Genomic DNA, 13,685 nt, shown 5'->3' with positions numbered 1-13,685 from the left:
TTTCAAGTCTTAAGAGCTTTTACTTGAGAGGATGCATTAAAGAATAATATAAATCATATCTTAGAACTTCACCTAATAACTTAAACTATTGAATTGAGATGATTATTTGATAAAAATTTCCTTAATTTTCAAAATTTCCCATTCTCACTCGGAAAAATCTCTTTATCTAAGCCAAAACAAAACTAGTATTTGGCCATTAACCCAACACACACACACAAGTTGCTCAAAAAAATGAACAACCTCAAGCAAGAATCACATAAAACAGCCAAACCACTCAAATCAAAGTGTATTTCATAGGAATGAACCGATCCAAAAAGACTCAGTTTTGAAATAATCAAACTAACCATGACCTCCATTTGCTCACAGTGAAGAACATTTGACTAAAAGAGATGCAAGTGTCTATCTGGGGGCTTAGTTAACCCAGGTTCATTTTCACATATAAATCAAATTTCTCGATCATTTATTGCTTATTAATAAATAAATCGATATGCCATTGAAGAAAGAGGGAGAGGCCGGTGGTAGTATCTGCTTCTTTGAAGCAGAGGAGATAATGATTAGCTGCTCCATTCACACATATTTTATTTATCAAGAAGTTACGTGACGAAAGAAATCAATACCCAATTGATGAAGCAATCCTATACTTGGTTGGCGGTTGATTGCACACGCAGAGGGGGGGAGGGGATGGGCCTTTTGGAGGGATTTAGCTTTTGAAATTTTGTAGGGTATCTAGGGTTTAAAGGTAAACTCGATTTCCCACCCTCACTATTGATTGTAAATTTAAATAGGTCCTCAACTATGATGAAACTTTCAATTAAGCCCCCCAACTATTGATTTAAGCAATGTTCCTGTAAGTAAGAGTGTCTCATGCATAGTTTTTAGACCCGATCTGATCCAAGGCCTGAGTTTCAAGTTTTAATTGAGTCGCTTGGATCAAATCCATTTAAAAAAAAAATCAAAACAACAATATTTTAGTAAAAAATAATACAAGAAAGGTCAGTTGAATACCGAATTGACCCACCCAACTCGACCGGATTTTAAAACCATGTTCTTGTGCTTCTCTTTCTGTTCCTCTATTACTTGTAATGTTGGCATGATACTCTTTTTTTTTTATTTTTTTTTTCTCTTTTACTTTATTCTCATGAAGAGTGGTTTTCCTCGTCTCTCCTTTCCATTATTGATTAAGTATTAGAAATATTCAATTTACCTAAATGGTATGGAGAAAATATTGTTAAAGCATTGCACATCCACAGGCAAATTACTTGAGCTTTTTTTTTTTTTTTGTTCTTTTACAATTTGTTTAATTTGATCACCAAATAATTTTGTTTTAATTTGATCATTTTTCATTATATTAGTTGGAAATTATGCTTAATGATTTGTTTTGATTTAATTTTTATAGAATCAATAAAATATCAAAATAACATTTCAATATTAGGTTGATGCTTGATTTTGTAAAATAAAAATATTTTTATTGCTTGGGAAAAATTACATTCAAGGACAACAATGCAATGATTTTTTTTTCTTTTAACAATTTTTTGCCTAAAATATTTTGCTAAATACATTTTCAGCCCCTTTATATTTACACATTAACGTGTGTTCTCAAACTTTGTTTTCATCACATCTTGGTCCCAACATTTGAAAGGGGAGTGATAGACTCACCGAAAAACAAGATATGAGAGAGAAAGTTGTTGGTTAGTCACATTTTAGCATAAAAAATGGTTGATTTTGCAATTAATGAATTCTATTTGATAAGAAGAGTTTTATTTAGGTGTTTTTTAACCCTTCATTTGCCAAAAAAAAAAAAAAAAAACTGCAGTTGAGAAAAAAAAGGTTTAATTTTGTATTTTTTTGTATCAATTAAGAAACTTTTTGAGTTGAAAAAATGATTTATTGATATTTGAAAAGTGTTTTTAGATGTTTTCGCATGAAAATAGATTTAAAAATGAGTTTTTGAGGTTCAGAACTTGAAACCCTAACTTTTTGGTTATCGATTATGACCGGAAAAGATTGAAGGTGATGACATGTCATTTTCCACATTAGATAACCTATTCTTCAGTAAAAAAAAACATGAAAAATATAAAAAACAAACAACATGTCATTTAATTCATAAAAAAAAAAAAACCAAAAACCAAGCATGCCTAGCTCTTAGGTAACTAACTACATTTATAGGCCTAGCTTGCTAGTGGCATTTAGCCTTTTTTGTATTTTTTCTAATTTTGATTATTATTTTTTTATTTTAATTAATACCCTTTATATATATTTTTATTTTGCATTAATTTTTTATTCCCATTTAAATTAATTCCATAACTTGCTAAATTTTTAAATTGATTATTTCACCTTTTTAAATTAATATTTATTTTTATAATGTTTCAAAGATATTATTGTAATTTATTTTTAATTTATTTTTCTTATATTCTAAATAAATAAATTGTATTTTCATGATCCATTTATAGAAATAAAATATTTTTGTTCTAGTTTAAAAAATACATAAAAATTAAAAGAAAAGGTTGGGGTTAAATATTTGCATACTTGTCTGTCTTTTGCTTTTATAGAAAAGATTAGCTGTTCATTTTAGTATTTAATTGGCATTAAAACCTCTTTCTCAGTTTATGGATTCGTATATTTTTAAAATTTATTTATTATGTGCAAACAACATATTCATGTTGCTCAATTTTAAAAAAAAAAGCATATACAATAAAACACATCCTTGGTCCATTATATAGCATTAACAATTTTTTTTTTTAGTATTTATTGGTATATATAATTCTTGATATATTTTTATTAAATGTATGCATAAGCTTTTTGATTCACAATTAAATTTTTTTAGTTGATGTCAAAAAACACATTGACAACACCTGCACATTTATTTTTTGCATTGAAAAAAATTGGTTAAACTCTACAACCCACGACGAAACATGGATCAAATGACTATATAACAAATACACTAAAAGAACGAGAGTTTTTCCTTAACCATTTCATTGTTCATATGAGTAGTTAAGTATCACCATTTTTTTTATTTTTCATCTTTTTTTTTTAATTTCACACTAAATTTTTTTATTTGATTTTTTTGTTGCCTAATTATATGAGATAAAATTTCAAAATATAGTAGAAAGATAAGATTTAAAGTGAGAGGATCACATTGTAAAACATAGAGAAAATTCATGACCAATATCAAAGTTTTTAGAATTTTCATTTTTATCCATAGGTTCATTTTGTTTATTTTTCAATCCTTGGATTTAAGAGAAAAGAAAGAAATTCTCCGAAAATAGCAAATGAGAGAAAAAGCTTTGGACGGCCACATTATAGCCACCCAAAAAGAGGATCTTTGTATTAATGAGTTTCTCTTCTTGAGAGGAGCTTAATAAAAGTGATTTTTTCTCTAAACATGATGGGGAAAGTAAATAAGTTTTTGTTTGGTTTATTTTGATTAAGTTGTTTTTTTATTTTTTTTTAGAATGATTTTTCGGGGAATTTTATGGTTGTTAAGTGATTTTTATGGGTTAGGTGGTGTTTTAAAATTTTTTTTGGGTAAAAACAAAATGAAATTAGGTTTTTCAGGTCCAAAAAAATGGATTCCAATGACTGAAAAAGGTTAAGTGATAAAAATATATGATGACGCTTCGACTTTAAAAATATTAAGGATGCATAAAGGTAAAACAGAGTTAGATCTATATGTTGATGCTGATCCAGGTGTTAATCTTGTAATGATAAAAATATTGATGTGTTATTTAAGTAATCCTAAAGATGACAAGCCACATGGAACCAAATATTTTACTGCCCAAGATCCTAAAGTTGAAAAGGTGGTATTTTATTTTGATGATATTAGTCCTAATGGGGGATGAAATGGGTTTTAAGATGAATGCTGATGTTGGTGGTGATGGTATTAGATATTCTGGTCGTGGTCTTAATGCGGGTTTTAAAGCCAGTGTCGATAATAATGTTTGTGGTAATGCTAGAGTCAAAATGGATACTGATGATGATTTTAATGATGAAGCATATGATGATTATATCCCTTCTAATAAGGATGGTTTTGAATTTTATAATAAAGTTAAAGATGAATGGATTGATAATCTACAAGTTGATTTTTTACTAGTCAAACATTGAATGGTGCTTTTGATTATGATAATGATCGGAAAATGAGTAGTGACGAAGATGATGTTGATGTTGAAGTTAGAGAATAATCTATTAATAAGGACAATGAGGATGAGATCGAAAATGAGAGGAAAATAAAAATGAAAAAGACGAATGGAGATCTAAAGTTTTAGATGTAAAAGGTTTAAATTTGCAGTTAATGGATCAATAAAGTTTGAAGAATGTTAAACTTTTTAAAATACAACTCACTTTAGAGATTTATTGCACAAGTATGATGTCAAACATGAATATCATGTTAAAAGATATATTAATCAAAAAGTTAAGGTTGGTGCTATATGTATAGGTGATGGTTGTGATTTGTAGATATAAGAACCCTTTGTTCTTGATAGTTAAAAATTCATGATAGTCATTCACCATGAAATTTTTAATGCATGTATCTTTGTATGGAAGAAATGAAGGAAAAATTTATTTTTAATGTAGGCATTTTCATTAGAATTAATGGATGTCATCTCAAGGGTCTATATGGAGGTGTATTTTGTAGTGCAGTGGGTTGGATGAAAATAATGGATTATTTCTTGTTGTTTATGCTATTATTGAGTGTGAAAACAACAAAATATAGTGCTGGATTGTATATGCTTTATATGGATCCATAAAATATTGAATACATTAGGACCATTCTATATAATTTTTGATAGGCAAATTGTTAATTTAATTTTCATAATTTAATTTTATTATAAATTTAATCTCTTTTGTAATCTTTCATTTATTTTTGAAAATGTATTATCTAACTATAATAATTTATTTCCAGAGTTTACCTGGAGTTGTTGGCGAGGTATTCCCAGAGGCAATACATAGGCATTGTTCAAGGCATAGTTATGCCAACTAAAAGAAGAAAGGTTTTCATGGATTGGAATTGAAAATGAGTTTTTGAGATGCATTAAAAGCTTGCATGTATCTCAATTACAATACTTATATGAGAGATATTCGAGATATGAACACTAGAGTTGTCAATTGGTTGAAGAACATCCTTACTAAGACTTAGGCAAGGTATATGTTTAACCTTGAAGTTAATATTGATAATATGACTAATAACTTGACTGATTCATTCAACAACTAGATTGGTAAATATAGGAGCATGCCATTTTTTTTTTTTGTTAGAAAACATTAGATTGAAACTCATGATTAGGTTTCATATCAGCTCAATCTAAAAACTAAGCAACAAAAACCACATCTTATGTTAGAAAAATGTTGGATAAATTTATTGAAAAGGAAAGGAACATAAGAATTATTGCATCTAGTTGTGATGGATACCGAGTCTATGAGGGTCAAACAAGGTATTGTGTTGATTTGGAAAAAAATAGTGTTCATGTAAAAAATAGGCAATGACTAATATTCCATGCTTACATGTTATCCCTTGGGTTAATCACAAAGTAATTAAATTAGAAGATCTGCGTAATGAATATTACAATGTGGATAAATTTAGAAAAAGTATATTTTTAGGTGGTGCACTCATTACCAGAAGCTGATTTTGATCATATATATATATATATATATATATATATATAAAGATGTAATTGTTTTGCCTTTAAAACTAAAAAAAAGCATGAGTAGACTAGCAAAGAATAGACAAATGGAAGAAGGACAAGATCAACATGGTACAGTTAGGAAGAGGTCTTCCACACTTTGATGCAACATTTACATGCAAATATATATATAATTATAGGACATGTCAACAATATAGTATTGCGTAAATTACTGGTGGCAGTGCTATGAGAGGATCCAATTATATTGGAAGGGGATCTGATAATTTTTGGCAAGGGATTAAAATGATATAACATTGTTAGGAGAATGTTCAATGTTCTTGAAAAAGCTTAAATAGAAGCTCAAGAATTGTAAGAGGAAGAGGTGGAGGCAATCAACCCAGATACAAGTGATTTTTTTAAATATGCATGGCAGTTTTATAGATTCAATGAAAAAAAAAATCACAATTACTATTCAATGTTGTTTTTATTTATTTATTTTTTTTATATAATATGTAGGTTTGAAGATGTTGAAGACTAATGACTTTTTAATGCTGTATTATTATTATTTATATGAATTGATGTCATATTGTGGATCATTGTGTTTATTATATTAAGTACCGTGACGATTTAAACTATTTATGAATGCTTGTTAAGTGCATACTTATTGTTGTGTAGATGTTATTTAAGTAGCATTTTTTTGGTATGAGTGATATGAATTTGCTAGCATTTTAACTATACTAGAAAATACATTCACCATGTTTCATTTTTTCAATGGAAACAATATAGTTGTTACAAATATTAACATTCCACAACTAAATTAGCTATTACAAATAATTTTACACTTGCTAAGATAGCTTTTATATTGTGATTTTTTTATCCAAACTCTACATAATTTATCTTTCAATTTCTTTACTTCATCTACTATTCAATATATATCATTAGCACCTTATTCCCTTCATGTAGATATTTCAATTTCATTAATAGGTTCGCACCAGTTAATGAATGTATTTTTGTATGACTTATAATCGTATCTATAAAATAGCTTGTTTTTATTTGTTTTTATTTTTGATATTCTAACTGCAGCTCTCTTCTTATATTTTATACACCTTTTTATTCTTGAATTTTAATCCATCTAAGTTGTGCTAGCTTTGTATGTTATTAACACTTGATGAAGATGATATCGTATTCATAATAATTTTGTATTTTGATTGTGCTTATTGCATAATTATGGTGAAAATAAAAAATAAATTGTTGAGATGTCATTTACAAGTTATCGTAAAAATTGGTTATGTTGTTTTGATTGAAAAGAAAATATAGGATGTTGCTAGATTTGGTAGGCTTATTCGATGAAATTATGGTGAAAAGGAGGAAGAATATGTTGGGGAAGATGATGATGAGGATGCTAGATTTTATATTTGGTAATGCATGCTGGAATGTAGCTGGAAATTATTGTTAAATGCAATAATTTATGATATTTTTTATAATTAAAATGAAAACTACTAACTCCTTTTCAAAAAGATCCAAAAACTAATTTTTCAAAGTAATAACTCAACTGTTCTAGTAGTATTTTAGTTATTTTTAACTTTAAGGTTTTATTTTAAAAAAAAAATTATCACAAATATAATAGTATTTTTATATAAACATATATTTTTTTGTTGATATTTTTCTAACGCTAACTTACAAGGTTGTAAAGTGTTGCCCCCCTGTTAAATTACAAGATGAAAAATATAATATTTAAAAATATGATTATAAAGTTTTTTTTTTTTTTTTTTATATAAAAACCAAATCTTAAGCCTCCTCCTCAACATAATTTTCTCTTATGATAAATTTGAGGGTGACATGTACTCACGACACATCCGTAATTTCACACGTTGCGTAGACTGCATCATTTTCTTTAAGAATCAATTATTTGTGCCCAAATAAAAGTGACATGACAACCACTCCATAAAAGATTTTAGAGATAATATATATATATATATAATCACACAAGTGGAAAGGGCCCCCCACAGCTTGGAAGCAGAAGAAAAGCCAGAGAATTTCTGGATTTAATATCTAATGAATAATAAAAAAAAGATTAATCATTTTAATTAAGGAATCAAAGCTAGGTAGCTACATGCATCCGAAGTCAGAAAATGACAGGATGGTCCTGGCCAATTAAAAAGAAAAAAGAAAAAAGAAAAAAGAAAAAAGAAAAAGAGAGATGGATCCCCACTGCTATTTGTTTGGTTAGATAAATTTGCATTTTCCCAATCTCCAAAAAGTTTTTACCAACTTATTAAAATTATAAAAAAACATATAAAAAATAACATTATTTTTTTAAATAAAAAGTAATTTAAAAAAATACTTAAAAAAACGAGGTTTGAAAACGAAAAAACTCCCGACCGAACATGATGACATCTAATATACAGTGCAGAATTTTGTCGGTGCACTGCCAATAAAAAATATCAAAATTTCTTACCATGCACCCACCCACCAAAAAAAAAATCGTAAATACCATAGTAAAATAACTATGATGAGAATAGTACTGAAAATCAAAGATCATATGTTCAAAAGAAAAATAAAATCATAATATACAAATTTTGATAAAAAAAAAACAATTTGAAACATAATATGATATAAATAAAAATGTAATCATTATAAATTAAATGTATAAATAAGTTTATTAATTGGTTTTTTTATTTAATTTATTTATTTTTAAGAGAGTCAGTTTATTTTGGAAGTGTAATTGTGATTATTTTTAAAAAATATTTTTTATATTAAAATATATCAAAATAATATATATTTTTTTTTTTTATTTTTTTAAAATAAAACTATCAAAATAATTTAAAATAATAAAATAAATTAATTTTTTATATAAAAAAATAAATTTGTTGGAAAGACGGTGCGGGTTTCCAACCACAGCCGTCAATAAATGCCATTATACGATTAAATAGTAAATTCACATTATATTAATTTTAAGTGTTGAAAAGAGAAAAGAAGAGAAGAGTTGGCTTTAATTTCTATAAGGTGTCCATCGACGTTGACTTTAGGGACAGCTGCATTCTCTTGTGCTTCCACTAAGCTAGCTAAAAACACGGCCTAACATGACTTTACATCATAAATAATTAAATACGATGGCCCTTCCCACTTGAAATATTATATTTTTCTATCGCTAATTAACAAGATAATCAAGAATCAAACAAATTAAAATCTTTCAAATCTGTATAATAACAAATTAAATAAAATTTCTTTCTCCTAATACAGGCAATCACCAAGCTTTATCTCTTCCATTTACAAACATATATGATTAATTATTCTCACCAACAGCTGAAGAAAAGAAAATATCTGTAAATGTCAAAAAAAAAAAAAAAAAGAAAAAAAGCCAAAAAATTAAAAACAAAACCAGAAAACGTTGATGAACCACAGAACAATATCTCCTCTGAAATACTTTCCTTGTCAGAAAGTCCACTTCCAGATCTTGATCCTCAAATCAACCTTGCAATTAGCATTTGACACAGATGCTGTTGTTGCTTTTTTCCCAGATGGAACAGTGGCTTTAATCCCTTGACAAGTGACCCTAATCCTAGCCTTTGGAGTCTTTAGCCCTCCCATCTTGACCTTCACCTTAGTCTCCAGCTCTAGCTTCAAAGCCACACCATTCTTGCTCTTCAAATCCGCCTTTAACTTACCAGCAGATACATCATCCAGTTGCACGCCGCTGCTTGTGATGGCGGCTCTCAAAAAGGTTGTGTTCTTGGTACCATGCACAAATGAGGGTATCGAACCACTGCCTACAACGATATCATCTCTTTCTGTAGTCACAGATATGGTGATGGGGTTATATGTGTAGACAAGTTTTTTATTAGGGTTTCTAGCGGTGATGTTGAGGTTGATGTTGGTGGTGAGATGGGAAGCTGAGGTAAGGTTGAGAGAGGAGATGTTGAGGCCGGAGACGTCGAAGGAGGGGCGCTGGGGTCGGTAGAGGACGTAGATGATGGCTCCAGCTATGACAGCAAGGACTATGAGAATGAAGATGACCGCTGTAGTCCATAAAACACAGGCACAGCAGCAACCGCGGCTGCGTTTGCGGTTGGGTTGGGGGCGGTAGGTGGGGCGGGTGGCACCGTAGAGTTGGGCTTTGGTGGCTGGAAAGGAGGGGTTGGTGGCTGCTGTGCCATTTGTGGCTGGTTTAGTAGAAGGGAAGACCCTGTCTGTCATGGCGATAGATGTATCAAGAATGGGAAGTGAAGAAGGGAGGGGGAGGAATGAAAAGATAGGAGACCAAAAACAAAGCCTCTTGGAGTCTTAATTAAAAGAGGGGGGGAAGGTGTTTTGGCCTTGAAATAGTAGAGAAAAATCAAGGCATTTGCTTTGCGTATTTAACAACTAGCAATTTGATCCTGTGGTCGGATATTTTTAAGGTATTTTCTTTGCTTGGGTCTTTAACTAGCAATTTGACCATGTGGTTGGATATTTGTAATATTTTGACTTGTTGTTGTGTTTAATCAATTTATTTATTAAAATTAATATTTTATTAAATAAAATGATAATAAAAACTGACACATATAAAATTAATTAAATAAAAAAAAATAATATGTAAGATTGCACATATTAAAAATATTATCTAAGAATAATTTTTTATTTTTAAAAATAAATTTAAACTATATAAAATACAAAAAAGAAAAAGGTTATATATGGATCATACTAATCTCTTATAAACTTAAATACACACAATATAATTAAAAAATAATCACTATTTTAAAAAAGCTAAATAAAAAAAATAACAGAGAAGAGGTATTAATTAAATTTTAAAAATTATTTAAAAAAATATAAAAATATTTTAATTAAAAAAATCAAAATTAAAAGAAAAAAAATAGGTTATACATTACTAAACATGATATGCCAGGCTAGACGCATGATGTATAAGGAAAGGGCTTGTGCAGGCCTTAAATTTTTAAAAATTTTGATATGTTGCACGAAATTACTTAGATTTTGGTTATTGTGGTGGTCGAAAATTAAGGGTTTTTTTTTTCTTCTTAGAAATTCAATTATAAATTTATTTTTTAACCCAAAATACTTAAAAATTGTCCTAAATACTTTAATAAATTTATAAATATCATTAAAAAACCCCAAAGATTTGGACTCGGTCTATATAATGCTTTGGTGTTTGAGAGACGCGTAGGGGGGGAATCAAGAAAGAGATGCTATTTTGTGTTTGTTTTGGGAGAGAGGAGAGGGAGGGTTGGGTTAATTTGCAAGAATTAGAGAGGAAGGGAGGAGCACTGTGATCTTGTAAAGTGGTGAAAGAGAGAAATTAGGAAAGGACGGCATTGACAACAACTCTTATCCATACCAAAAACCAAAAGCATCCAAACGTGCACGCGTTTTCGCTTTTGCATTTCTACGAGCGCGTGTAAATCAGTGGGATCCAATATTAACAGATTAATTACTCAGTAGATAACTACCTAATCATCGAAAACCAAAGATTTATCTTTTTCATCGGTTGGCTTGCACATTTTATATATATGTCCTACCTACAAACTTAATCATTTTTTTTAATCATTTAGTTAGGTATTGTACTCCTTTGATTGGTATAATAATTGCTTTCAAGCATGATAATTAGAAGCTTTTAAGAAAGAAAAAGAGAATTACTTTTAGCCCGATGAATATTAAAATTTAAAATGTTTGAGAATAAGGATAATGTATTAGATAATTCATTGATTTTTTAGTTTAAGTATTTTAATTCATTTTTCATAATCAAATAAGATGACTTGATATAAAAAATTTAAAGAATTAATAAACGATAGCATCAGATGTCCAGTAAGCCAAGTGACCGATAACTATGATAGTAGCAAGTAGTGTTCGGTAAGCTAGGTAACTAGCAGCTGTGGTAGTAGCAGGTGATGCCTGGTAAATCCAGGTAATCGATAGCTGGTACCTGTAAAAAGTATTATTTTAAGATCGTGGGGACTCTCTGATAGTATAGTTAATAACTTTATAAAGAGATAAAGTGCATTGATATTTTAGAGAGATAGACTCTGTAAATATATATGCTGAAAATGTTAAGAATGAAGAGATTATGAACTTTTGGCTTGAAGGATTCATAGTGTATTTATAGCCCATAATTATTGTCCTTTTGTGAAGAGAAAGAGTTGAAGTTTAATTTAATATATATTTTTTTAAAAATTTTAAGTTATATTATACACAAAATAATATGTATTAGATCAATATAAAATACCGAGGGATTTGCATGGAGTCCCAAATTGTTTTTTTAATGAGTGTTGGCCTCGGGATACGTGCCCGAGCACATGAAGGTGTTGGGCTCGAGATGAATTGAATATCTTCCTTGAGTTTTGTAAGGACTGACTTATGGCTATCTTTAGAGAATTCCTTGTTCTTGGCTTGGTTATCAATGTTCACAGTAGGGACACTTTTATTTATATCATTGATGTAAGAAAAACTATGCTTTTTTGTTTTTTTTTTTTTTGGATTCACCAAGGCTAAAGCAATATAAATTAACCAAGGTCCATCTCACGGTAGCCGGGGGAGAGTGTTTGGCGCGAACGACCCCTAGAGGGACTTAGCAAGTATAGAGGAAAAATATTCTCTTGGAGGTTATTCTGCCCAAGCTATTATGGGTAGTCAACATGGTATGGACACTAGGAGCGGCCGGTGACGATAGTGATAGGATCAAGTGTGTTACCACAATTGCTAAAACTTGTTAAGGTGTCAAGGTTTAATTTTGACATAAGGTTGCCAATATGATTTGAGTGAGGAGTTGCATTTGATTAGTGAGTTGTTGAAAGTCTGACTGGGGTAAAAGTCTTCATGGTAACAAGCAGATTTGTTTTACGTCATAACCCATGAGTGTCTTGGTTGTATGCCATGAAATGACTTAAAAATGTCAAAAACAAGTTTTATAAATTAATGACTTTTTTATCAGTTTCCCATAGATGACATCAACTGATGAGTCCTAAAATCCAAGATGTTAAGGACTAAGGTTGATATGTTAGATAATTGGCTAGTCTTTTTATCTAAGTAATTTGATCCATTTTTCATAATCAAGGTATTTAGTGAATTAATATGAAAAGCTCAAATGATTGGTAACTGGTAGCAAGTGATGTTTGAAAAACCAGGTGATCGGTAGTTGTTGTAAAGTAAGTGACTGGTAGTTGTGATAGTAGCAGGTGGTGCCTGGTAAGCCCATGTAACCAATAGCTAGTACCTGCAAAAAATCTTATTTAATGGACGTGAGGACTCTCTGATAGTATAATTAATAACTTTATAGAGAAATAAAGTGCATTAAAATTTTAGAGAGATGGACTCTAAAAATATATATGCTGAAAATGTTCAAAATGAAAAGACTTAAAGGTTCATAATGTATTTATAACCCATAATTCTTGTCTTTTTATGGAGAGAAAAAGCTAAAGTGTAATTTCACATTTGTTGTATTTTAAGTTGTATTATACACAAAATAATACGCATTTAATCAATATAGAATACCGAGGGATTTGCATGGGGTCCTAAAGAAATTTATTGACGAGTATTGAGCTCGAAGTATGTGCCTGAGCCCATGGAGGTGTTGAGCTCGGGATCAATAGAATATCTTCCTTGAGTTTTGTAAGGACCAATCTATGGCTAGCTTTAGAGAATTCCTTGTTCTTGTCTTGGTTATCATTGGTTATCAATGTTTACAACCGGGACAATTTTATTTATATCATTGATATAAGAAAAATCATGTTTTTTTTGGTTATTTGTTTTTGAATTCATCAAGGCTGAAGCAATATAAATTAAATTCTAGTTGAAAAATATCCATGTGTTTAGTTATTTGTACATATTAACAAACTACCATATTTTATTTCCTAATATTTTGAAAAAGATAAAGATAATTTTCCAATCACATATTGAAAGAAATTAACCAATTTACTATTTATTATTTTTTTTCAATTCAACATTAAAGATCAAATATATGTTTTCGTATTAGCTTGCACAAAAGTAAAAACTAAATCTTTTTCTCGAGCAATCTTTAAAGCACACATTCCACATACATTAATTAAGAAGAGAATCAAACTCATTAGGCCAATGTTTAGCTGG

General features: G+C 29.4%; 1 protein-coding gene across 1 annotated transcript; it reads right to left on the bottom strand.

The window, feature by feature from the left end:
- Positions 1-8,793: 8,793 nt before the first annotated feature.
- Positions 8,794-9,966, bottom strand: LOC118031005 (NDR1/HIN1-like protein 13). Its single transcript, XM_035035288.2, has one exon. It carries the CDS (start codon positions 9,807-9,809, stop codon positions 9,048-9,050), a length of 762 nt encoding a protein of 253 aa, XP_034891179.1. The 5' UTR covers positions 9,810-9,966; the 3' UTR covers positions 8,794-9,047.
- Between the last annotated feature and the right edge of the window lie 3,719 nt (positions 9,967-13,685).

This window comes from Populus alba, chromosome 3, assembly GCF_005239225.2.
Source record: "Populus alba chromosome 3, ASM523922v2, whole genome shotgun sequence".
Lineage (NCBI taxonomy): Eukaryota > Viridiplantae > Streptophyta > Magnoliopsida > Malpighiales > Salicaceae > Populus > Populus alba.
This window is presented reverse-complemented; position numbering and strand designations above follow the sequence as displayed.